This window comes from Salarias fasciatus, unplaced genomic scaffold (genome assembly GCF_902148845.1).
Source record: "Salarias fasciatus unplaced genomic scaffold, fSalaFa1.1, whole genome shotgun sequence".
NCBI classification, from domain to species: Eukaryota; Metazoa; Chordata; class Actinopteri; order Blenniiformes; family Blenniidae; genus Salarias; species Salarias fasciatus.
In genome coordinates this window covers 795,885-823,536 of record NW_021941377.1, presented here as the reverse complement: position 1 = coordinate 823,536, position 27,652 = coordinate 795,885, and the positions used below count along the sequence as shown (strand labels likewise).

General features: G+C 34.0%; 1 protein-coding gene across 9 annotated transcripts; it reads left to right on the top strand.

Moving 5' to 3' along the window:
* Positions 1–716: 716 nt before the first annotated feature.
* On the top strand, positions 717–25,862 carry LOC115385268 (receptor expression-enhancing protein 6-like). Of its 9 annotated transcripts, none has more exons than XR_003931108.1 (9): positions 717–806; positions 2,357–2,490; positions 3,427–3,520; positions 5,834–5,972; positions 8,123–8,291; positions 11,593–11,711; positions 12,896–12,918; positions 14,438–14,529; positions 16,678–16,723. XR_003931108.1 is itself a non-coding variant. In XM_030087243.1 (8 exons), exons 2-7 carry the CDS (start codon positions 2,358–2,360, stop codon positions 11,934–11,936), a joined length of 669 nt encoding a protein of 222 aa, XP_029943103.1. In that variant the 5' UTR covers positions 717–806; position 2,357; the 3' UTR covers positions 11,937–11,972; positions 14,438–14,524. The 9 variants fall into 9 exon arrangements, 6 of the variants coding, with proteins under 6 accessions (XP_029943103.1, XP_029943100.1, XP_029943101.1 ...); XR_003931109.1 differs by lacking the exons at positions 14,438–14,529; positions 16,678–16,723 and adding exons at positions 11,922–11,972; positions 13,021–13,655; XR_003931110.1 differs by lacking the exons at positions 14,438–14,529; positions 16,678–16,723 and adding exons at positions 11,922–11,972; positions 13,017–13,655.
* Positions 25,863–27,652: the final 1,790 nt, after the last annotated feature.

The window sequence follows — 27,652 nt, the reverse complement described above, 5'->3', positions numbered from 1 at the left end:
CTAATGCTACAATAGTGACTGAGCATGATGCTAATTGGGGAGAGGGGTTAGCCGTGAAGCTAACGCTACATTTCAGTTACCATGCAAGCTAATGCTACATTTCAGTTAGCATGTACGCTAACGCTACATGTAAGTTAGCATGCAAGCTAAAATGACGTCAGAGCTAGCATGCAAGCTGATGCTGCAATATAGAGTTAGCATGATGCTAACAGGTAGAGGATTTAGCATGCAAGCTAATGCTAATGTCTGCAGATATAGCATGACAGTGTGTGTGTGTGTGTGTGTGTGTGTGTGTGTCTGTGTCTGTGTCTGTGTGTGTGTCTCAGCTAATCCCCGGGATCGGATTACGCCCTGGCTGGCAGATGGAGGGGGGCGTGGCTTAGCTTCCTCCTATGTTGAGCAGATGGAGGGGGCGGGGCTTAGCTTCCTCCTGTATTTTGCAGATGGAGGGGGGCGGGGCTTAGCTTCCTCCTGTGTTTAAGCAGATTGAAGGGGGCGGGGCTTAGCTTCCTCCTGTATTTTGCAGATGGAGGGGGCGGGGCTTAGCTTCTCCCTGTGTTAGGCAGATGGAGGGGGCGGGGCTTAGCTTCCCCCTGTGTTTAAGCAGATGGAAGGGGGCGGGGCTTAGCTTCCCCTGTGTTTAAGCAGATTGAAGGGGGCGGGGCTTAGCTTCCTCCTGTGTTTAGCAGATGGCAGGGGGCGGGGCTTAGCTTCCTCCTGTGTTTAGCAGATGGAGGGGGCGGGGAGTTAGAGCGAGGAGAGAGAGCCAGAGCAGCTCAGGACGTGTAGATCTCGAACCTCCGCAGGTACGTTCTCTCCGTTCGCCGCTAGCGTTAGCATGCTAGCAGACAGCCTGACTCACACATGCTAGCTGCTAGCTCCATGTTTCAGCTAACTAGCACTAGCATGGCTATTTATTGCTAACTGGCATTTGACTGTATATTTATGGTAATTAACATGTTATTGTTGTTTGCTAAGTTGTCTCAAATATACTTTATGCTAATCAGCATTTTACTGTATATTTATGCTAATTAGCATTGTAATATATGTACATACTGACTAGCATTTTACTGCTTTTATGCTAACTAGCATTTGATTACACTCCATTACATGAACACATTACATTAGAATACATTAGAATACATTACATCATCATCACAATGCATTACATTAGAATACATTACATCATCATTATACATGACATTTGAATGCATTACATCATCATCATCATTATTATCATTGTAATACATTACATTAGAACATATTACATCATCATCATAATACATTACATATGAATACATTACATCATCATTATAAATTACATTTGAATACATTACATCATCATCGTAATACATTACATTAGAATACATAACATTAGAATACATGACATCGTCACTAGAATACATTACATTGGAATACATTACATCATCATTACAATATATTATATTACATGACGTCATCAATAGAATACATTACATTGGAATACATGACATCATCATTGGAATACATTACATTGGAATCCATGACATCATCATTAGAATACATTACATTGGAATACATTACATCATCATTAGAATACATTACATTAGAATACATGACATCATCATTAGAATACATTACATTGGAATCCATGACATCATCATTAGAATACATTACATTGGAATACATTACATCATCATTAGAATACATTACATTAGAATACATGACATCATCATTAGAATACATTACATTGGAATACATGACATCATCATTGGAATACATTACATTGGAATACATGACATCATCATTGGAATACATTACATTGGAATACATTACATCATCATCGTAATACATTACATTAGAATACATAACATTAGAATACATGACATCGTCACTAGAATACATAACATTGGAATACATTACATCATCATTACAATATATTACATTACATGACGTCATCAATAGAATACATTACATTGGAATACATGACATCATCATTGGAATCCATTACATTGGAATACATGACATCATCATTAGAATACATTACATTGGAATACATGACATCATCATTAGAATATATTACATTAGAATACATGACATCATCATTAGAATACATTACATTGGAATACATTACATTAGAATAAATGACGTCATCATTACATTACATTACTTTATTATACATTACATCATCATGATAATACATTACAACACTATTTTAATACACTACATTAGAATACATTATCATCATAATACATTACATTAGAATACATGGCATCATAATTAGAATACATCATACATTACATCATCCTTCTCATATTACATGATAACATGTTAGGATATGATGATCTGCTGACAGGCGTGTGCGGTGTCTGTCCAGGATGGGGGTCCTGGACCTGCTCCAGACGCTGAAGGAGAAGGCCGAGCGCTTCCTGAACGAGGACAACGTGGTGACCGGCGTCCTCAGCTGGATGGAGAAGAAGACGGGAGTCAGGAAGAAGATCCTGGCCGCAGGTCGCTAGCACGCTAACTTCTAGCACGCTAGCTTCTAGCGCGCTAGCGTCTAGCGCGCTAGCTTCTAGCGCGCTAACTTGCAACAGCAAGAAGGTTGACCGGATCGCAGCGAGACAGCTGCCATCATAACAACCAGCTTGCTGATAGGCTCAAATGCTAACCGCTAGCATGCTAATTGGCTGAAACCCGAGAAGCTAGCATGCTAGCAGGCTAAAATTCTATCTGCTACCATGTTGAAAGGCTAAAACACTAGCAAATGCAAAGGCTAGCCTGCTGAAATGCTAGTAGATAGCATGCTAGCAGATAGCACGCTAACAGGTCAAAACGCTAGCAGATAGCATGCTAACAGGCTAAAATGCTAGCAGATAGCATGCTGACAGGCTGAAACGCGAGCAGATAGCATGCTAACAGGCTAAAACACGACCAGCTAGCATGCTAACAGGCTGAAATGCTAGCAGATAGCATGCTAACAGGCCAAAATGCTAGCAGATAGCACGCAAACAGGCTAAAACGCTAGCAGATAGCACGCTGACAGGCTGAAACACCAGTAGCTAGCATGCTAACAGGCTAAAATGCTAGCAGACAGTATGCAAGCATGCGGAAACGCTAGCAGATAGCATGCTAACAGGCTAAAACACAGCCAGCTAGCATGCTAACAGGCTGAAATGCTAGCAGATAGCATGCTAACAGGCTAAAATGCGAGCTGCTAGCATGCTAACAGGCTAAATTGCCTTCTGCTTTCATGTTGAAATACCAGATAGCATGCTAATAGAGTGACATCGCAACATGCTAGCATGCTAATATGCTAAACTTTCACAATGCCTAAATGCTAACATGTGAAAGTTTGACCAAGCTAACATTTTACCAAGCTTACAAGCCAGTGGGTTAACATAGCAACAGCACAACATGCTAACATGCTAACGTCTCACACGCTAGGCGCCGTGTCGCTAACGGGGCTCTACCTGATGTATGGCTACGGCGCGGCGCTGCTCTGCAACCTGATCGGCTTCGTCTACCCGGCCTACTACTCGTGAGTGCCGCAAGGCTAGCCGGCTAGCAACGCAAGCATGCTAACAAGCTAGCGTGCTAACCGGCTTGCTTCCTGTGCTGTCAGTTGTTTTGAAAATCCAGGATCTTTGGCTTTTGGTTGCTAGAATGCTAACAGGCTAATGCTAGCATGCTACTAGCAGGGGTCATGCTAACGTGCTAATGCTAAAAGGCTAATATTGAAAAGCTAATATGACGAATGCTTATCCCAACAGGTGAAGGCTAACAAGCTAATGTTAACAAGTCAATGCTAATAGGCTAATGCTAAATTGCTCATGCTAATGCGCTAACGTCACCAGGGTAATGCTAACAAGCTAAAGTTGAAAGCCAAAGAAGTCTAAGGCTAACATGCTAATTACTATGATCATTATTTTGAATTTTTATTTACTTTAAAAATTTATATTTTTATAGACTGTATTTTGGATTTTTTTTATGATTTAAATATTTTTTAATTTAAAAAAAATACAATAAATATTAAGGAAAATAAATACATAAAAATAGAAGCAATAATCAAAAAAAATATCTAAACTTTTATTATTTGTATTATTATTATTGTTATAATAATAATAATTATTATTATTATTATTATTATTATTATTATGATGATTTTTTATTTACTTTAAGTGTTTATGTTTATATTTTATAATTTGTATTATTTTTTTATATTTTAAACGTTTTTTAATAAAAATGTACAGTAAATATTAATAAACATAAATACATAAAAACAGAAATAATAATCAAAATAAAAATCTAAATTTTTATTATTTTTATTATTATTATTATTATTATTATTATTATTATTTTGATTTTTTTATTTAGTTTAAGTGTTTATGTTTATATTTTATAATTTGTATTATTTTTTTATATTTTAAACGCTTCTTAAGAAAATGTACAATAAATATTAATAAACATAAAAACAGATATAATAATCAATATAAAAATCTCAACTTTTATTATTATTATTATCATTATTATTATTATTATTATTATTATCATTATTATCATTATTTTGAATTTTTATTTACTTTAAAAATTTATATTTTTAGTTTATATTTTGAATTTTTTATGATTTAAATATTTTTCTTATAACAATATACAATAAATATTACGTAAAATAAATACATAAAAATAGAAATAATAATCAAAATAAAAATTTAACTTTTATTATTATTAATATTATTATTATTTTGAATTTTAATTTACTTTAAAACTTTACATTTTTAGTTGATATCTTGTCTTTTTTATCATTTAAATATTTTTTTATAAAAAAAAGTACAATAAATATTAATAAAAACATACGTAAAAACAGAAATAATAATCAAAATAAAAATCTAAGCTTTTATTATTATTATTATCATTATTATCATTATTTTGATTTTTTATTTACTTTAAGTGTTTATGTTTATATTTTATAATTTGTATTATTTTTTTATATTTTAAACTTTTTTTTAATAAAAATGCACAATAAATATTCATAAAATACAAAACAAACAAACAAAATACAAAAAAAACAGAAATAATAATCAAAATGAAAATCTCAACTTTTATTATTATTATTATTATTATTAATATTATTATCATTATTATCATTATTTTGAATTTTTATTTACTTTAAACATTTATATTTTTAGCTTATATTTTGGATTTTTTAAAATTTAAATATTTTTTTTATAAAAATATACAATAACTATTAAGTAAAATAAATACATAAAAATAGAAATAATAATCAAAATAAAAATCTAAACTTTTATTATTATTATTATTATTATTTGACTTTTAATTTACTTGAAAAATTTATATTTTTTGTTTATATCTTGTCTTTTTTATCATTTAAATATTTTTTTATAAAAAAAAAATACAATAAATATTAATAGAAATACATACGTAAAGACAGAAATAACAAAAACAATCACAAATCGGATGTATTGCTCATTATCGTTTATACATTTTTTTATTTGCATTTTTATTTTCCATGTGAAAGTTATTTATTTATTGTTTGTTATTTCTGTTCTATTGATGAAAAAATATAAAAATAAACATAAATAAAAATAAATAAAAAATAAATACATAAATAAAAATAAATAAAAAATAAATAAATAAAAATAAATAAATTAAAAAAAATTAAAATTACAGAAAAAATTTTAAAAAAAAAATAAAAAAAAATAAAAAAAAACATTTGTAGTAAGAAATTCTGAGGCTGATGTATTTTACGGCCCCTCTTCCTCCCGCCGTTTGCCCCGCCCCCTCCCCCGTTGGCCCCGCCCCCTTCCCCCGTTGGCCCCGCCCCCTCCCCCAGCATCAAGGCCATCGAGAGTGCGGATAAGGAGGACGACACCAAGTGGCTGACCTACTGGGTGGTGTACGGCGTCTTCGGCCTGGCTGAGTTCTTCTCCGACCTCTTCCTCTACTGGTTCCCCTTCTACTACGCCGCCAAGGTCAGAGGTCACGGCGAAGGGGGCGGGGCTAAAAAGGGGGGCGGAGCTACGGCGGGAAAAAAAAGCGAGTTGTAATTTAAGTTTTTTTTTTCGTTTTTTTTTTGGCATATCTATATGAAAGATTTGATGATTTTTGCTCGTCTTTATTTTTATATTTGTTTTTATTTGATATTTTTTAATTAGTAATTATTTTCATTAATTGTTTTTCCTGTTTCCTGTTTTTTCCCATTTTTGTCTATTGTTTGTGAATATTTAACATGTATTTATTTATTTACATATATATATATATATATTCATATATATATATATATATATATATATATATATATATATATATATATATATATATATATATATATATATATATATACATATATATTCATTTTTTATTGTAATTTTTTGCGTTTTTTATTTTTTAACATATTTGTCTTTTTTGTAATATTATTTTTTTCTTTTCTATTTTAATTTCTTGCAATTTTTTTCCATTTTCTTTAACATATTTTCATTGTTATGTTACATTATTTTTTAATTTTATTTTACTTGTTGCCTATATTTTTAACATTATTTCATTTTTTATGTAATGTTGTACATTTATTTTTCATGTGAATTTTTTTTTATTTTTCTCTATTTTTATTTTTTTATGTTTTGTATTCCCTTATTTTTTATTTTAATGTTTTGCATTTTTTTCATTTTTCATTACATATTTTTATTTTAGCGCTATAGTATTTTTCATTTTCATTTGTTGCTATTTTTTAAAAATTTTTCAAATATTTCTGTTTACATTTAATATTAATTTGGATTTTTTATTTCACACAATTTTTTCTAGAATTTTTAAATGCTGTTGCTTTATTGCATTTGTATTTCTTTTTACAATGTATTGATTTTCTTTGTTATATTTATGTATGTTTTTAATTTTTAATTTTATTTCAAATTGATTATTTACCTTCTTAATATTTATTAGATTAATTTTCATTATATTTTTTTTATTTTTGTAAATTTTTATCTTATTTAATCTGTCATCTACTATATACATATACATGTATTTTTCTATGTAAATATTTATTTTTATTTATGCATTTTTATTTCTCCCATGATGCCGTTCTGCAGTGCGTCTTCCTGCTGTGACAGTGTATCATTTATATTTTTAATATTAGTGCTTTATTTTTATTCAAATATTTATTTTAGATTTTTTTTCATTTTTTTCATTTCAATTTTTTAAGTGTTTATTTTATATTTTAGTTTTATTTAATTCATTTTCATTTTACTTAATTTTATATGTATATATTTCATTTTTTTCAATTTGTTGATGTACTAATTTTTTCTGTTATATTTATATATTTTTTTAATTTTTTTAATTTTTACATTTAATTATTAACCTTCTTAATACTTACTACATTTAGTTTCATTTAATATTTTTATTTTTGTCAATTTTATCTTATTTAATTTTTCATATACTGTGTTTTTTCTATGTAAATATTTATTTTTATTTATGTATTTTTTTTAATTCGCCCATAATGCCGTTCTGCAGCTTCCTGCTGTGACGTTCTCCTATCATTTATATATTCAAAATTATTGCTTTGTTTTTCTTTAAATATTTATGATAGTTTTTTAATATGCTTTTCTTCATTGTTTTTTATTTCAATTGTTTAAATATTTATTTTATATTTTAATTTTTATTTCATTTATTTTCAAATTTTTATTTTATTTTTTCCTTTCATTTTTTTTAGATTTTTATTTGTGTTTTATTGTTTTTTATATATATATGTTATATATGTATATATATATATATATATATATATATATATATATATATATATATATATATATATATATATATATATATACATATATAACATTATTATATATAACATTAAATAAAATAAATATACATATAAATATATTTTATTTTTTCCAATTTGTTGATGTGCTCATTTTTTCTGTTATATTTATATTATTTTTTTTTTAATTTTTTAAGTTTTACATTTATTTATCGACCTTCTTAATACTTACTACATGTATTTTCATTTAATATTTTATTGTTCTCAATTTCTATCTTATTTAAATTGTCACATATCTTCTATGTTTTTTCGATGTAATTATTTATTTCAACTGCTGTGTTTTTTTGACTCTCCCATGATGCCGCTGTGCAGTGCGCCTTCCTGCTGTGGTGCATGGCGCCGGTGTCGTGGAACGGCTCGCAGGTGCTCTACTCCCGCCTGGTGCGGCCGCTCTTCCTCCGCCACGAGGCGGCGGTGGACGGCCTGGTGAGCGAGCTGGGCGGCAAGGCGGTGGGCGTGGCCGAGAGCCTGACCCGCGAGGGTAGGAGGAGCCTCCCGCCGCCGTCCACACTTCCCTCCTGGGAATTTCCCACTTGTTTTATTTACATTTCCCACTTGATTATGAACATTTACCAGTTTATTGTTGACGATTCCCACTTGTTTCCTAAAACGTCCCATTTGTTTTTCCAGATTTACCACTTGTTTACTGAATTTCCCACTTAGTTTTTTAAATTTCCCACTTGCTTTGCAAAATTTCCCACTTTCTTTTCCAAATTTCCGACTTGTCTTTCTAATTTTCCCACATCTTCCTAAATTTCCCCACTTGTTTCCTAAAATTTGCCACTGGTTTTCTACATTTCCCACTTGATTATGGACATTTCCCACTTCATTGTTAACAATTCCCACTTGTTTCCTAAACTTCCCACTCGTTTTTCCAGATTTCCCACTTGTTTTCTAAATTACTTCATAAATTTCCCACTTGTATTTGTACATTTTCCCAATTTTTTTTCCGAAATTTCCCACTTGTTTTTCTAAATTTTCCACTTCTTTCCTAAAACTTCCCACTTGTTTTTCCAGATTTCCCACTTGTCTTCCGTAATTTCCCATTTGTATTCTAAATTTCCTATTTGCCTGTCTAAATTTCCGACTTGTTTTACTAAATTTCCCACTTGTCTTTCGAAATTTTCCACTTGGCTTTCTGTTTTTTTCCTACTTGTCTTTCTAAATTTCCCTTGTTTACTAAATTGTCCACTTGCCTTTCTAATTTTCCCACATCCTCCGAGGTGTTTTCTAAATTTCCCACTTGTCTTTTTAAATTTTCCACTTGTCTGTCCGAATTTCCCATGAGTCTTTCTAAATTTCTCCATTTGTTTTACTAAATTTCCCACTTGTGCTTTTTTTTTTTTTCAAATTTCCAACTTGTTTTTACAGTTTTCCCACTTGTTTTCCTAAATTTCCCAGTTCTCTTTCTAAATTTCCCACTTGGATTTGAACATTTTCCCACTTGTGTTTCTAAATTTCCCAATTGTTTCCTAAAATGTCCCGCTTGTTTTCCTAAATTTCCCACCTGTCATTCAAAATTCCAACTTGTCTTTCTAAATTTCCGACTTGTATTTGTACATTTTCCTACTAGTTTTCTAAAATTTCCCGCTTGTTTTCCTAAATTTCCCACTTGTTTTCTGAATTTCCCAGTTTTCTTTCCAAATTTCCCACTTGTTTTTCCAGATTTCCCATTTGTTTTAAAAAATCTCCCACTTGTTTTACTATAATCCCCGCTTGTTTTCTAAAGTTTCTGACTTGTTTTCTAAATTTCCCACTAGTCTTCCTTAATTTCCAACTTTTTTTCTGAAATTTTTCCACTTCTTTTCTAAATTTCCCACTTGTTTCTTAAAATTTCCCACTTTCTTTTCCAAATTTCCCACTTGTACTTGTAATTTTCCCATTTTTTTCGTATATTTCCCACTTGTTTTAGTAAATTTCCCACTTTCTTTCCAAATTTCCAACTTTGTTTAATAACTTTCCCACATTTATTTGTAATTTTTCCACTTGTCTTTCAAACTTTCCCACTTTTTTTCCTAAATTTCCCACTTCCGTTTGCAAATTTCCCGCCTTGTTTGCTAACTTTCCCACTTGTTTTTTTCAAAATTCCCACTTGTCTTCCTAAATTTCCCACTTTTCTGTTCAAATTTCCCACTTTTCCTCTTAAATTTCCCACTTGGTTTAAAAAATTTCCCACTTTCTTTTCCAAATTTCCCACCTTGTTCACTAAATGTTCCACTTGTCTTCCTAAATTTCCCACTTGTTTTAGTAAATTTCCCACTTTCTTGTCCAAATTTTGAACTTTGTTTACGAACTTTCCCACTTATATCTGTAAATTTTCCACTCGTTTTTCGAAATTTCCTGCTTGCTGTCATAACTTTCCCACTTGTATTTGTAAATTTCCCACTTGTTTTGTCAATTTCCCACTTGTTGTTTCAAATTTCAACTCGTATTCTTAAATTTCCCACTTGTTTTCCTAAATTTCCCACTTTCGTGAGCAAATTTCCCACCTTGTTTACTAACTCTCCCACTTGTCTTCCTAACTTTACCACTTGTCTTTTCAAAGTTCCAATGTCTTCCTAAATTTCCCACTTTCTTGTCCAAATTTCCAACTTTGTTTACTAACTTTCCCACTTGTATTTGTAATTTTCCCACTTCTCTATCTAAATTTCCCACTTGATTGTGGCCATTTTCCACTTTATTGTTAACAATTCCCACTTGTTTCCCACAACTTCTCACTTGTTTTCCTAAATTTCCCACTTGTTTTCTGAATTTCCTAGTTCTCTTTCCAAATTTCCCACTTGTTTTCAAAACTCTCCCACTTGTTTTACTATAATTCCCGCTTGTTTTCTAAAGTTTCTGACTTGTTTTCTAAATTTCCCACTAGTCTTCCTTAATTTCCAAGTTTTTTTCTGAAATTTTTCCACTTCTTTTCTAAAATTTCCCACTTGTTTTCTAAATTTCCCACTTGTTTCTTAAAATTTCCCACTTTCTTTTCCAAATTTCCCACTTGTACTTGTAATTTTCCCATTTTTTTCGTATATTTCCCACTTGTTTTAGTAAATTTCCCACTTTCTTTCCAAATTTCCAACTTTGTTTAATAACTTTCCCACATTTATTTGTAATTTTTCCACTTGTTTTTCAAACTTTCCCACTTTTTTTCCTAAATTTCCCACTTCCGTTTGCAAATTTCCCGCCTTGTTTGCTAACTTTCCCACTTGTTTTTTTCAAAATTCCCACTTGTCTTCCTAAATGTCCCACTTATTTGTTCAGATTTCCCACTTGTCCTCTTAAATTTCCCACTTGGTTTAATTAATTTCCCCCTTCCTTTTCCAAATTTCCCACCTTGTTTACTAACTTTCCCACTTTTTTGTTTTTAAATTCCCACTTTCTTTTCCAAATTTCCTACCTTGTTTTCTAATTTTCCCCATTGTATTTACAAATTTCCCACTTATCTTTTGAAATTTCCCACTTGCTTTCATAACTTTCCCACTTGTATTTGTAAATTTCCCACTTCTTTTCCTAAATTTCTCACTTGTTTTTTGGAAATTTCCCATGTCCTCTTAAATTTCCCACTTGTTTTCCTAAATTTCCCACTTTTGTTTGCTAATTTCCCGCCTTGTTTACTAACTTTCCCACTTGTTTCTTTTTCAAAATTCCCATTTGTCTTCCTCAATTTCCCACTTGTATTTGTAACTTTCCCACTTCTCTATCTAAATTTCCCACTTGTGTTTTCTTAAATTTCCAACTTGTTTTTCCTAAATTTCTCACAATTCCCGGCTGCCGTCGTGGGCGTGTTCCAGTCCTCTCCTCTCTGGTGAAGAGTCGGGCCGTCGTCAGTCCTGCGGCTCCGGAACCGGAACGCCGGAGACTTCCCAGTTCGGAACCGGAACCGGAACCCGAGCCGGAACCGGAACGCCGGGTGGGTTGAGCTAGCAGCTAGCATCACGTGCTAATTAGCATCATGCTAACTAGCATCACACCATCTACTATCACCACGAACTAGCAATTACACTTGCTAGCATCACGCTAAGTAGCATTAGGCTAACTGGCATCACACTAGCTAGCATGGCGCTAACTAGCATCAAGCTAAGTAGCACCACTATGCTAATCCTAGCTTTTCCCATTGCAGCCATTCCTGGGCTAACTAGCTAACTGGCTAACAAGCTAGCTCGCTGGTTTGGTAAGTTAAGCTAGTTAGCAAAGGTAGCATAAATGCTACATGTGGATGTTTGTTTATTTGTTTGGTTATTGTTTGTTTTCTCCCAGATTAGTTTCCTGTTGTCCACTTCCTGTCTCCGTTTCACCACTTCCGGTCTCCTTTTTACCACTTCCTGTCTCCATGTTACCACTTCCTGACTTTTATTTACCACTTCCTCTCTCCTTTTCCCCACATCCTGTCTTCTTTATACCACTTCCTCTTTTCCTTTATACCACTTCCTGTCTCTTTTTTCCCACTTCCTGTCATCTTTATACCACTTCATCTGTTCCTTTAAACCACTACCTATTTCATTTTCACCACTTCCTGTTTCCTTTGTCCTACTTCCTCTCATCTTCATACCACTTCCTATTTTCCTTTCTACCACTTCCTGTCTCCTTTTCCCTACTTCCTGTCACCTTTATACCACATCCTCTTTTCCTTTAAACCACTTCCTATTTCATTTTTATCACTTCCTGTCTCATTTTTCCCACTTGCTGTCTGTTTTTTCCCACTTCCTGCCATCTTTATACCATGTTCTCTTTTCCTTTAAACCACTACCTATTTCATTTTCACCACTTCCTGTCTCCTTTTCCCTACTTCCTGTCACCTTTATACCACTTCCTATTTCACTTTTACCATGTCCTGATTCCTTTTTACCACTTCCTGTCTCATTTTTATCACTTCCTGTCATCTTTGTACCACTTTCACTTTTCCTTTATACCACTTCCTGTCTCCTTTTCCCCACTTCCTGTCTCCTGTTTACCACTTCCTGTTTCATTTTTCCCACTTTCTGTCATCTTTATACCACGTCCTCTTTTCCAATAGACCACTTCCTGTCTCCTTTTCGCCGCTTCCTGTTAGCATGTGTGCTAATCAAGCTAACTCGTCTTTTCCCCACCTTTCAGGACGACGTTAGCGTCGACTGACGGTAAGCTAACCCCGCTAATCAAGCTAACCGCTAGCTCGGACAGCTGCTAGTCCCGCCCCTTTATCCGCATGCTAACGCTACGTTTGTCTTCTTCCTAGCTAGCTAGCGGCGCGACAAAGGAGGAGAAAAAGAAGACGAGGCGGATGCCAGAACGTTACGTTAGCTGGGATGCTAGCAATGTAGCATTAGCCTGGATGCTAACAGGACACGTTAGCGGGGATGCTAGTGCAATGCATTAGCTCGGATGTTCGTAATGTAGCATTAGCTGGAATGCTAGCACAACACTTTAAATTAAATGCTATCAGTGTGATGTTAGCTAACATGCTAGTGATGTAGCACTAGCCTGGACACTTACCATGTAGCATTAGCGCAGATGCTAGCATGATGCATTAGCTGGGATGCTAGCGACATACCTTTACTTTAAATGCGTCAGCTGGGTTGCTAGCACGGCGTGTTAGCTTGCATGCTAACATATCACATTTGCTTGGATGCTAGCGATGTAGCATCACCATGGACGCTAACGATGTAGCCTTAGCATGATTCATTAGCCTGGATGCTATCAACTTAGCATTACCTTGGATGCTAGCGCGTCACAATAGCTCAGATGCTAGTGACGTAGCATTAGCTTGGATGCTACATTGATAGCATCAAACGGAAGCTTTTGCCTCGGGTTAGCTAGCTAGCTAGCTAGCTAGGTAACGCTGCATTGCGTTGTGGCTAAATGCTAACCGCTAACAACTTGCACTTTAATGAATGAATGGAAGGAATTGGTGGGGAGGGGGGGTTTCCTGAATACTGCCTGATCAGAATTGGGGGGGCCTGAAAACTGTCTGACAACTGCCTGATCAGAAATCAACACTAATAAATATTAACATGGAAACATGGAGGCTTCTGATTGGTTCTTTTACTCGCGTATTTGCATATGTCATGTGTATTTTGTTGTTGTTGTCGTTGTTTATTATTATTATTATTATTTATTTTCTTTCTTAAATTTTTATTTGTTGTTGTACAATAACGTAAAATAAAATAAAATAAAATTAGAGCAAAGGATACATTTTTTAATCTTATTATTTTTATTTATTTATTTTATTATTTATTGTTATTTTTATTTTTTTATTTCTATTTTTAGTATTTTATTTTATTTATTGACTATTATTATTATTATTATTATTATTATTATTATTATTATTATATGATAATAAAAATAATAAAAATAATAATAATAATAATAATAATAATAACAATAATAATAAATTATTATTGTTATTATTATTATTATTATTATTATTATTATTTTATAAATTTTATCTTTTTATTTTTTATTTTTAACGGATTAATTTTATTTTAAAAGTAAAGTGACTTTTTTTTTTTAGTATTTTTCTAAAGACGACGGGACGTTCCGTGCGTGATGACGTCACCACGTCGACGCTCCGTCCCCCGTTAGCATTTCCTTGCTAAAGCCTTCAGAGCTTAAGCCGCTTTTTCTTTTTTTATGTATTTATTATTCTATCCATAAAAGAACGCCGCACCGGAGCTCCGCCGTCCACCGGGACTTCACCGGGACTCTACCGGGACCCTACCGGGACCGTCTCCTCCGCCTCGTGGCCTCCGGTAAGCGGCTTCTTTGAGCGTTTGCGTCTGTGTTTACAGCCGAGAAACAACGAGTTTTTCTGTGTTTCAGTTGATTTAATAAACTATAAATACATTTCTAATTAAATTAATTTGAGCCGAATTGCTCAGCACACATAAACATATCAGGTTCTCGTTTGTTTCTTCTATAAAAGATGCGTTTTGAATCATAAACTCGTGATTAAGTTTAAAATGATAGAGAAAATACAAGGAGTCTGGTGGGTTGAGTTTAGTAGTACGCACGTTACGTTTAGTAAGTGGACAAGAAATTCTAGTTGATGTAATCAAAACACACGTTTCGGATTAAATTCACGTTGGCCGAATTGTTCAGCAGAGATCGATTTACGTAAGTAAAGTTTAAGTTATTGAAAAAAAGTGTGTTTCGAATAATAAACTCGTGATTTAGCTTAAAATCATATAGAATTACACGGAGTCCGGTGGACTGAAAGTTCGTAGGTTTAGTCGCTCCTTTTTTGATTTAATATGAAGTTAAAATACATTTTTATTTAAAGTCACGTGAGCCGTATTGTTCAGCAGATCAAAACACATTAAATTCAAGTTCATTTTATTTAAAAAAAGATGTTTTGATTCACAAACGAGCAATTTGTCTTAAAATTATAGAGAAAATGCATAGGGTATGGTGGGCTGAGTTTTAGTAGGTGGAGGTTTTTCAATGAATTTATTTACTAAAAGATATTTCTGATTAAAATAACATGAGCCGAATTCTTTAACAGACTAAAATACATCAGATTAGGGTTTATTTTAAATTTAAACAATGTAATTTGAATGCAAAAACTTGCGATGCAACTTAAATTGACAGAAAAAATAATATACGTAGTCTTGTGGGCTGAAAATGAGTGGGTTTACTAAGTTCTTTTGAGGTTTAAACAATAAAAAACGTTTTTTTCTTTACATTCATGTCGGCCGAATTGTTCAGAAGATCAAAATACATCAGATTAATGTTTATTTGTTTTAAAAAGAGGTTTTGAATCTTAAATTTACTGTTCAGTTTAAAGTAATACCAAACAAAATACATGGAGTCTGGGGTGTTAAGTTTTAGTAGGTTTAAAGCATAATAAACACATTTTTACTTTAAATTCATGTCAGCCGAATTGTTTAGCAGATCACAGCACATTAAATTCATTGTCGTTTTATTTTAAAAAGATGTGTTTTGAACCACAAATGTGTGCTTGATCTTAAAATGATAGAGAAAATACATGGAGTCTGGTGGGTAGAGTTTCAGTAGGTTGAAGAGGTCGTTAATGAATGTAATTACGAAAAAAAACCCCCACAGTTCTGATTAAATTCACGTGAGCCGAATTGTTTAACAGGTCAAACCGCATAAAATGAAGTTAGTTTTGTTTTGGAAAAAAATGTATTTCAAATAATAAATTCACGATTGGTCTTAAAATGACAGCAAAAATGCATGGAGTCTGCTGCGTTGAGGTCGAGTAGGTTGAAGAGGTTTTTAATGAATTTAATTACCAAAAACACATTTCTGATTAACAAAACATGAGACGAATTGTTTAACAGACCAAAAAACGTCAGAAAAAGGTTTATTTTAAATTTGAAAGACGTGATTTGAATTAAAAAAAAAACCTTCCCGTTGAGCTTAGATTGGCTGAAAAAACACATGGAGTCTGGTTGACTGAAAATAAGTAGGTTTCATAAGTCCTTTGGATGATTTAAATAAAAAAATAATTAAAAAAAAATAAATAAAAACACTTTTTTTAATTACATTAACGTGAGCCGAATTATTTAACAGATCTTAAAACATAAAATTAAAGTTTACTTTGCTTTTAAAAAATGTGCTGTGAATCAAAAACTCGTGATTGAGCCTAAAATGATGGAGAAAATACATGGAGTCTTGGGTGTTAAGTTTTAGTAGGTTTGTTTAATGCATAATAAACACATTTTTCTTCACATTCATGTCAGCCGATTTCTTTAACTGATGGAAATACATCCGAATAAGCTTTATTTTATTTCAAAAAGTTGTGTTTTGAACCATATATTCACGATTTAGCTTAAAATAATATCAAAAATGCATGGAGTCTGGTGGGGTGAGTTTTAGTGGGTCTAAAACATGCCTGACGGAAAAAAAAAAAAAAAAAATCTTGCTCCCGTTTGAAGGTTTTGAGGGGGGGCGTGGTGAGAGATGAACCCGGGTTCCAAGGCGAAGAAGCGGGCGGTCCTGCCCAGCCGCCCGGAGCCGCCCAGCGTGGAGCAGATCCTGGAGGACATGGACCGGGCGGAGCCTCAAGACGCCGTCTTCAGCATCCTGGACGGCAGCCAGACGCAAGGTGGGGCTTTTCCACACGTTTCCCACCGCTCTTCTCCAGTTTTCCCCTCGTATTTTTCAAATTTCTAAAAGAACGATGCATTCAAACATTTAAATGAAAGATGGTTTTATTTTATTTTTTTTGAATTTATCAATATATTACATTTTATATTAACTTTTATTATATATATATATATTTTTTTTAATTTTATTTGTTTTATTCTGAATTTTTACTCATTTTTTTATTTTAGTTAAGTTAAATTTTTATTATATTATTATTTTTTATAGTATTACTTTTTGTTTAATTTAATTTTTATTTCATTCCAAATTTTTACTCATTGTTTTTATTTTAGTTATATTTTATTTTTTTTATATTATTATGTTTTATATTATTTATTTCATGTAATTTGTACTTTATATTATTGATTTTTGTAATATTTTTATTCTGAATGTGTTCTCATTGTTTTTTAGTTATACTTTATTTTTATCATATTATATTTTATATTATTCATTTTTTCATGTAATTTTGTTATTATTTTTATTTTATGTATATTTTATTCCAAATTCTTACTCTTTGTTTTTATTTTAGTTATATTTTTTCTATTATTATCTTATATTATTAATTTTTATTTAATTTAATTTGTATTTTATATTAATTTTTATTTTATATATTTTATTCCGAATGTTTTCTCATTGTTTTTTAGTTATACTTCATTTTTATTATATTATTACATTTTATATTATTAATTTTTTTAACATACATTTTTATTTTTGTTTTATTTATATTTTATTCCGAATTTCTACGCATTTTTTTATTTTAGTTGTGTTTTATTTTTATTATATTATATTTTATATTTTTTATTTTTTCATGTAATTTTTAATTTTTATTTAATTTATATTTTATTCCGAATTTTCACTCATTGTTTTTATTTTAGTTATATTTTATTATTATATTATCATATTTATTATCATTAATTTTTTCATGTAATTTATTATTTTTATTGTATTTACATTTTATTCTGAATTTTTACTCATCGTTTTTATTTTAGTTATATTAATTTTTATTATATTATTATCTTATATTATTAAATTTTGTTTCATTTAACTTTTATTTTATATTAATTTAGTTTAAGCAATTTAGTTTAAGTTTTAATTAATATGTAGTTTCATTAGTCATTAATTTTCATTCTATTTTTCCATTTTTCATTTAAATTTGTATTCTAATTTTGTATTATTATTGTTATTATCATTATTTTAATTGAAAAAAATTTAAAATGAAACCAATTTTTTTATTTTAATGCAACATGTTTTACAAATGTAATAATTATAATATCAATAATAGTAATAATAATAATAATAATAACAATAATAATAATAATAACAGTTATAATTAATATTGAAAGTAAAGGCATTTTTCTATAATTCATTACGTTCAATTAAATTTTTATTTAATTATTCATTTAATTAGAAATTAATTATATTTTTCATTTGTATTTTATTAGTCCATAAAAATAAATTCGATGAACCGAAACCTATTTATTTTTATTTTTATTATTATTATTATTATTATTATTTTATTATTTTTATTATTATTTATAAAATGTAAAGCAAAACTAATTCCTGTTTGTAATTTTCATGCCACATTGCTTAAGATAATAATAATAATAGTAATAAAAATTACAATATTTGCATTCTTATTTAATTTGTTTTTTTAAATCATATAATTATTAATTATTGTACTTATTTTTTTGTTTATATTTAATTTTGCAACCCATGAAAATGAATTAATTGTAATGAAACCTAATTTCTGTTCTGACGTCACTTCCTGTCTTCCTGAATGACTTCCTGTCTTTGTGATGTCACTTCCTGTCTGTCTGAACCACTTCCTGTCTTGCCGATGGCACTTCCTTTCTGCACAGTATCACTTCCTGTCCCAACGGAGTCACTTCCTGTCTGTCTCTATCACTTCCTGTAGTGCTGAGGTCACATCCTCTCTCTCTGAACCACTTCCTTTTTTTTTTTTTTTTTTTTTTTTGAAATCAAATCTTTATTTAGAACAAAGTATTTACAAAACAAGTCAGGGTGTAAAATATATGGACACAATTCAAACTAGTGTATTTGGCACAGTAAACAGAAATTTACAGCAAAATGGACACTATAAAAGAATAAAAGAACAGTAAACAAAGGCACAAGATGCAGGCACAACATTTCAAAAAAAGCAAGGATTTAGAAATAGTTGTGATCAATTTTTTTTGCTTTCTTATTAAGTTTTTCCATCTTTTTCAGTGGTTTAAAGTATGTGGTCAAGGAGTGGGTGAAAGCAGTGAAGGAGGGAATAGTGTTGTTCCACTTACAGCAGTGTAAATAGTATTTACCCAAAATAACCACAAGATTGATGACATCCGAAAATTGTGTGTCCAGATTGTCCATAAAGTAGATAATATCGTTATAAGTAAATGGAGGAATGTTTTCAATTTTCAGGGACAGCCAATTATGAATTTCACACCAAAATATGTTGACTGGGGAACAATTAAAAAACAGACGGTCTAATGTTTCACTTTCAGTTGAACAGAAAGTACAGGGGTCCACATCAAATCCAAATCTTTTTTTTAAAGAAGTCATTAACAGGGTATATTGCTGATATAATCTTAAAATGGGTTTCTTTTACTTTAGGGGTGACGGGGAATGAAAGGTCGAAGGAGAAAGACTTTTTCCTCAGAGAAATATCTATATTGCGTAACGAGCATGAATCAAAACCATTCCAATTTTTCTTTTTAAAGGTCAAACTGATGTTTTTGTTGTCACATTTTTTGTCCAATAAGTTAACCTCACCAACTCTAAGAGAAGGTAGAGAGACTGAAAGTTACTTTGTATCATACGGAGTAAGGGAATAGGAATTGCTTTACATAAGTTGGCAAAGTCTTTCCTTGAAATAGAAATGTTATACTTTTGGACACAGTCTTCAAAGGATAAGAGCTGACCAGCAGGATTCAGTAAATCACACACATAGTTCACATTCTTTTCAAACAAGTCTACCTTAAAAAGGGATTTTCTGTTTAACGTTATAACCCTGTTGTTCCATAATAAAGAATTGTGGGGTGAAAAATTCTGGGGAAATACCATTTTCCCAGAACAGTAAGGCTTGCTTGTGAAAATTAGATAGCTTCATGGGAATTTTAGGGATTTCAAAATCACATTTAAGGAGGAAAATAAGACCTCCAACTCGATCGAATAATTTGTTAGGAATATGGTACCAGATAGATTGAGGATTAGAGATACATTCTTTTAGCCATTTGACTCTGAAAGTTGCAGTCACAGATTCAAAATCCATAGCTCGAAGACCTCCGTTTACATATTCTCCAACCAGCTGCGACTTCCGTAAATAGTGAGTTTTATTTTTCCATATGAATTTGAAAATAATAGAATTGGAAGATTTAGTCATTTTAGGTGAAATGTAAAGGGAGTGGCAAGGATACATAAGTCTGGAAAAACCATCGGCCTTAGACAAAAGAACTCGACCAAACACAGACAAATCTCTGGAGAGCCAGTGGTTAAAAGTTTTTCGTGTGGAATTTAATCTGGGGATAATGTTTAGACTTTCTCTATTACTCAGATTTTTTGTAATAATTAGTCCTAGGTACTTCACCTCATCTTTTATTGGAATATTGGCTATACTGGTAAGTTTGCAATCATGAATAGCCAATAGTTCACATTTGTTAAGGTTTAATGTTAAACCTGATGCTTTTGAAAATACATGAATCTTATTAATAGACAATTGGAACCATATTTTGGTTTTTTAAAAGTAGTGCTGTATCATCCGCAAACTGGCTGATTCAAATTTCTTTCCCGAACATTTTAACACCATGAAGATCTGGTGAATTTTTTAAATATATTGCAAACAGCTCTGCAGCTAAAATGAACAGTAGAGGACTTATTGGGCATCCTTGACGAATGCCTCGTTTAATAGGGAACCTTCTAGACACACCACAGCTTAAAGAGACACTACTATTTATATCTTTATAAAGCACATGAATGATGTTACAAAAGTTCGGGCCGAAATTAAATTTTTTTAAAGTTTGTGACGTGCTGCGGGCACATCGTGGTTTTTTTTTACGGACAGCTTCTTGTTTTTTCCCCCTCTCAGATATTTAGGGAATATTTATCCTGTTTTGTGTTTTGTTACTTTTTTGAAGTAAGTATCTTTTCCCTTTTTTGTTCGGTTTTGGTTGGAGCGAGTCGCGCCGCCGCGCTATAAATAGCAGCGTGGAGGCGGCGCTCTGGGTCGTCGTCGTCCGGTCTCTCTCTCGCTCGCCCACCCACCTCGTTACACCTGTCGCCAGGTGCGCTCGCCGGCGCACCATGGACTCCGGCTCCGACAGGCAGGCATGTGGCTGCAGGGCATGCTAGCCCACTAGCCGGCTTTGTGTTCCTTTTTTCCGTTTTTTTCCCTTCTTTTGGATCGCTGTCTTTTTCCGTCCAGGTGTGACCAGCCGTCCCGTTTTCGCCTTTCTTTTGACCGGGTTTAGTTGGGGTTTTGTCTTTAGTTTGGACGAGGGATCAGCTTCGACGGCTGCATAGCAGCTGGGCTGTGAACTCGTCTTTTTCTTAAGTTTGGCTGGCGCATCTGGGCCTTCCTTGGTTTGCTACTTTGTTTCTTTTTTTTTTTAATACAGTTTTGGGGCACGGGTGATGAGGGTTCTCTTTCCTCCAGAGCCTCGTCAGGTTCCAGCTTCCAGACGCCGACTCTGGAGAAAGTGTTAAATAAATGACTGACCCTCATCCTGTTTGTCCTGTGTCCTTGAGAAATGTGTTTGACTCTTCGGGTCATAACACAAGCAAAAACTGATGTTCAAGAGTATCAAAAGCTTTAAAAAAAATCTAAGAAAAGGATGAAACTGTCATGTGAAATCAGATGATTGTAGTCATGAATGTGTCTTCCTTTGATAAAAGCTGACTGTGTTTCATCAATTATTTTGTGAATCCCTTTCTTTAGTCTGTTGGCATAAACATGAGCCAAAAGTTTGTAGTCACCACATAGTAGAGTAATAGGTCTCCAATTGTCCAAATAAAGTTGATTTTTGTTTGGTTTTGGAATAAGAGTGATAAACCCTTGTTCCATTGTGGGGGATAAGGTAGAGTTTGCGATGCATTCTTTAAATGCATTAAAAACAATATCCCGAATTTCAGACCAGAAATGTTTAAAGAACTCATTGGTTAGACCATCTGGTCCTGGTGATTTCCCACTGGGCATTTGAGAAACAGCTATATCCAGCTCTGCTAATGAAATCTCAGCTTCTGTTCGAGCTTTGAAGTGTTCATCAATTTGTTTCACCAAATTAAGAAAGTGGTCAGCCTCATGCTTTAAGAATTTAGAACTGTAAAGGGATTTATAAAAAGAAAAGATATGCTCTTCAATTATATTCTGGTCTTCACTCAAACTGTCTTTTGTAAATAGTTTGTTTATTGCTTTATTGTTCTGTCTACGTTTCTCTAGATTGAAGAAATATGATGAATTTTTTTTCGCCGTCTTCAATCCATCTTGCTTTCGATCGAATAAAGGCTCCTTTTGCCTTGTCTGTGCAGAAGTCATCTAATTCTGACTGTAGCCGAAGGAGTTCAAGGTTATCGGCATCATCAAGATGAGTATTGAGACACAGGGTGTTTATTTTACAGACAATATCAGTTTGTTGTTTTCGTCTTAGATTAGCCAGTTTGTTGCCTTCATAAATACTAATTCTTTTAACATTAAATTTAAGCCATTCCCATTTACCTGTGTGAGATAAGTCCTTTCGCTGCCTAATTTCAGAGATTAAAGAAACTATTTTCTTGCAAAAAGACTCATTTTTTAATCGGTTGCTATTAAATTTCCAATGCAAAAATCTGCGTTTAGGAGAATTAGCTTTAGGTGAAATAGTCAGCACAGTGGTCAGTAAGAGGAGAAGGACTAATATTGCACTCTGAAGATAATTCAGTTAAGTTTTTTTGATATTAACCAGAAGTCTAATCTAGTCTAGAACATTGAGATCGACTGGTATTGTTCCACCACGTATATTGTTTTACATCAGGATTCATTTTACGCCAAATATCCACAAGATTTAGTGATTCGGAGAAGTCAGATATTAGAGGATCAAAAGAATGAGTTCTATCAGTCGAGTATTGGGTCATCCAGTTATCGATCATGGTACCTAAGTTGGAAAACATTTTTCTATTTTTGGTCCGATTATTAAAACCGTACACATTTAAAAGTATATAGTTAGAATCATTCAATTCAAGAGTAACCATAAGCCAGTGTCCTTTAACATCACTTTTATAATCTAAAACCTTACCATCCAGTTGTTTGAATAAAATGGCGACGCCTGCTGAATGAGAAGAACCGCGGGAGAGAAATATGTCGCCACAGCCCCACTGAGATTTCCAAAAACTTACATCATTATCTGAAGAATGAGTCTCCTGTAGAAAAAAACAGTTTGCCCTTGCTTGCTCCTTACGAAAAAGAAAAATAGCCTTGCGCTTGGTGCCGTTTCTTAAACCTCTAACATTTAACGATAATAAAGAAAGTGCCATATAGTGATGAAAAGCATTTACAAACTTAAAGCAGGAATAAAAGAGTTGTAACCTTCAACAAATCTGTAGTTATATTTAACGCATTAACAACCAGCATTTAGTCTAATGTGAACAGAAAATTACTTGGCAGTTAAGTGCCTTTCATTAATGACCTTAAGCTTCACAGCCAGAGGACACAGACATTTTAACACACTGATCTGTCAGGAATCAGATATCTCACTGCTGGGATGCAAAGGAAAATAGGGGCAAGAGTTTTTCAGCCAGTTGTTCGGCGCCCGTCAATCACAGCATGTCCGTCCCGCAAGATATGCTTTAAGACCTCTTTTCCTCGCCTCTTCCACTTTTGGCCACAGGCGTGTATGAGCTTCGCGGTCCTCCTTACAGAAGTCCTCTCTGAAGCGGATCTTCGTCTCGTTGCAGACTTGGGCATTCTTGGACATTTTCCAGACCTGGTCTCGGACGGTTCTCATGGAGAACTGAAGAAGGATCTGTCTGGGCCTTCCGGTTTTCTGGCCCAGCCTGTGCACTGAGTCGACAAAATCACGTCATTTTTCAGCTGGAATTGGGACAACCTCGGACAGGATCTCGATGACTTCTTCCCGGGGGTTCTCGCCTTCTCGTTCGGGGAGGCCGTTCAGCCGCAGCAACCATCTTCGCTTGTATCTCTCCAGCTCCAGGCATGCATCTTTCAGTGCATCTGCGTTTTCATCTTCTCAACATCGTCCTTAATCCCTTTCAGAGCAGATGTGTTTGCATCGACCGACTCTTTAATTTTAATAACTGCATCGGTATTTTCTTCCAGCTGCCATTCAACAGCTTGGAAATGTTCATTTTGCGTATCAAACTTCTGAGTCAGAGACTGAATGGCAGCGTAAAGGACACCAGTGGAGACCTCGTTTTCTGAACCCGCTGTTTTTTTAACCTTACTCGGGTTTGGGTTTTTCAGCGGGGTGTGAACCAGGTTCTTACGTGCAGTAGGCGTCGGCTCCTGAACTGACTTTTCCACGTCTTGTTGTTCCATCCGGTCGATGTCTTCCTCGTCGCAGGCTTGTTGAAGAGCGGCTAACGAGTATTCATGATCCTTGTTAACTCCGGCCATATTTGGAACTTCATACGTAAAGAAAGGGCTTTAAAACAACCAAAACAGGTTCATAAACAAAGGCGACTGTTCAAAATAATGTTAAGCTGAGCGTTAATAAAGAAAAAGAAGGTTTGAACAGTTAAACTGCAGAGCCTGCAAAAAGTTCGGCTGCTCACTCCGCCATCTTGGAACTCCCCCCTGATGTCCCTTCCTGTCTTGCTGATACCACTTCCTGTCTTGCTGATGTCACTTCCTGTCTCTCTGAACCACTTCCTGTCTTGCTGATGTCCCTTCCTGTCTCTCTGAACCACTTCCTGTCTTGCTGATGTCCCTTCCTGTCTCTCTGAACCACTTCCTGTCTTTATGATACCACTTCCTGTCTCTCTGAACCACTTCCTGTCTTTCTGATACCACTTCCTGTCTCTCTGAACCACTTCCTGTATTACTGATGTCACTTCCTGTCTTTCTGAACCACTTCCTGTCTTTCTGATACCACTTCCTGTCTCTCTGAACCACTTCCTGTATTACTGATGTCACTTCATGTCTCTCTGAACCACTTCCTGTATTACTGATGTCACTTCCTGTCTCTCTGAACCACTTCCTGTCTTTCTGATACCACTTCCTGTCTCTCTGAACCACTTCCTGTCTTTCTGATACCACTTCCTGTCTCTCTGAACCACTTCCTGTCTTTCTGATACCACTTCCTGTCTCTCTGAACCACTTCCTGTCTTTCTGATACCACTTCCTGTCTCTCTGAACCACTTCCTGTATTACTGATGTCACTTCCTGTCTTTCTGAACCACTTCCTGTCTTTCTGAACCACTTCCTGTCTTTCTGACACCACTTCCTGTCTCTCTGAACCACTTCCTGTATTACTGATGTCACTTCATGTCTCTCTAAACCACTTCCTGTCTTTCTGATACCACTTCCTGTCACTCTGAACCACTTCCTGTATTACTGATGTCACTTCCTGTCTTTCTGAACCACTTCCTGTCTTTCTGATACCACTTCCTGGATTACTGATGTCACTTCCTGTCTCTCTGAACCACTTCCTGTCCTGCTGATACCGCTTCACGCCTGCATAACATCCCTTCTTCTCCTAATGACATCACGTCCTGCCCCTCTGACGTCACTTCCTGTCTCCCCGCAGGGCCCCTCCCCCCTCCGGACGGCTTCGAGCAGGCGCGGCGCCTCCTGCTGCTGGCCGAGCGGCTCCGCCTCTCCGGCCGCCGGCTCCGCCTCCAGGGGGCGGAGCTGCGGGAGGTGGGGCACGCCCTCAGCCGTGACATCACCCAGGTCGAAGGTCAAACCCAATAAAAAAAAAAAAAAAAAAGAAAAACACAACCGCTTCCTCGTGTTTGAGTCTTTATTTCCTGTTAGCATCGGGCGCTAGTTAGCATGCAGGACAACACGTTAGCGGCTAACGGCTAACACTACAGAGACAACAAGCTAGCAAGGGGTCAGAGGTTAGCCCCGCCCACTCCACTGAGAATACACCAAAAAAAAACCAAAAAAAAACATTAGCATGACGGGGTAGCTAGCTAATTAGCGGTGAGTTAGCATGCAATATTTACAACGCGGGTTAGCGTCGGCCGCTAACGTCGTCGGGATGATTCGCTAGCGGAGTTAGCGGGTGGGGATAGCCTAGCTAAGTAAAGGGGGGGTTAGGGGGTCGGGCTAGCATAGCGGGTCGGGCTAACGGGGCTAGCGAGTCCCGATGAGAGTCGCTAGCAGGCGCGGCTAGCGTGGGGAGTCGGAGTCGTTAGCATAAGTAGCAAGCAGGTCGAGCTAGCGCTGTTAGCATGTTTGGATCGGTAAGTCAGGTTAGCGGAATTAGCTCATTTTGGCAAGTCAAGCTGTTAGCAAGTCAGGCTAGAATAATTAGCTAATTGAAGCAAGTCAAGCTAGCAGCTAATTTAGCTAGTTTAGCTAAGCATGCTTTGCTAGTTGTGGCTCAATTAGCTGTTTAAGCTAGCATTATTAGCTAATTTTGTGCTTTCGAGCAAGCGATCGTTGCTATTTTAGCTAAATTAGGCATTTAAGGTAGCATCCTTTGCTAATTTTAGCTAAATTTGCTATTCAAGCTAGCATTCTTAGCAAATCTAGCTATTTAGCTTTGAATACTCTGTTAATTTTAGCTAAATTAGCTATTTAGGATGACATTTTTAGCTAATTTTGCTATTTAGCTTAGCATACTTTGCTAATTTTAGCTAAATTAGCTATTTAAGCTAGAATTCAATGCTAATTTAGCTTTTTAGCTTAGCGTACTTGAGTAGTTTTAGCTAAATTAGCTATTTTAGATGACCTTTTTAGCTATTTTAGCTATTTAGCTAAGCATGCTTTGCTAATTTCAGCTAAATTAACTATTTAAGCTAGCATTCTAAGCTAATTTAGGTTTTTTGCTTAGCATACTTTGCTAATTTTAGCTAAATTAGCTATTTAAGCTAAAATTCTATGCTAATTTAGCTTTTTAGCTGAGCATACTTGAGTAGTTTTAGCTACATTAGCTATTTCAGATTACCTTTTTAGCTATTTTAGCTATTTAGCTAAGCATGCTTTGCTAATTTCAGCTAAATTAGCTATTTAAGCTAGCATTCTTAGCTAATTTAGCTTTTTAGCTTAGCATACTTAAGTAATTTTAGCTAAATTAGCTATTTAAGCTAGCATCCTAACCTAATTTAGCTTTGTAGCTTAGCATACTCAAGTAATTTCAGCTAATTTAGCTATTCAAGCTAGCATTCTAAGCTAATTTAGCTTTTTAGCTAAGCATGCTTTGCTATTTTTAGTTAAATTAGCTATTTAAGCTAGCATCCTAAGCTAATTTTGCTATTTAGCTTAGCATACTTAAGTAATTTTAGCTAATTTAGCTATTCAAGCTAGCATTCTAAGCTAATTTTGCTATTTAGCTGAGCATAGTTTGCCAATTTTAGCTATATTAGCTATTTCAGCTAGCATTCCAAGCTAATTTAACTTTTTAGCTTAGCATACTTAAGTAATTTTAGCTAAATTAGCTACTTAAGCTAGCATTCTGAGCTAATTCAGCTATTTAAACTGAATTTAGTGTTTAAGGTAGCATTTTTGGCTAATTTCAGCACATTTTTGCTATTTAAGCTAGCATTGTCAGCATGATTAGCAATCGTGCTAGCAAGAACAGTCAATTCAGCAAATTATCGTAGCATTGT

Excerpts from the sequence above, each read along its gene's own strand:
- LOC115385268 (XM_030087239.1), top strand. The coding sequence starts at position 2,358 with ATGGGGGTCCTGGACCTGCTCCAGACGCTGAAGGAGAAGGCCGAGCGC. Across the intron at positions 5,973-8,122 it reads CCTTCTACTACGCCGCCAAG|TGCGCCTTCCTGCTGTGGTG; the intron begins GTCAGAGGTCAC and ends GCCGCTGTGCAG. Across the intron at positions 14,530-16,677 it reads CCTCCGCCTCGTGGCCTCCG|GTTTTGAGGGGGGGCGTGGT; the intron begins GTAAGCGGCTTC and ends TCCCGTTTGAAG.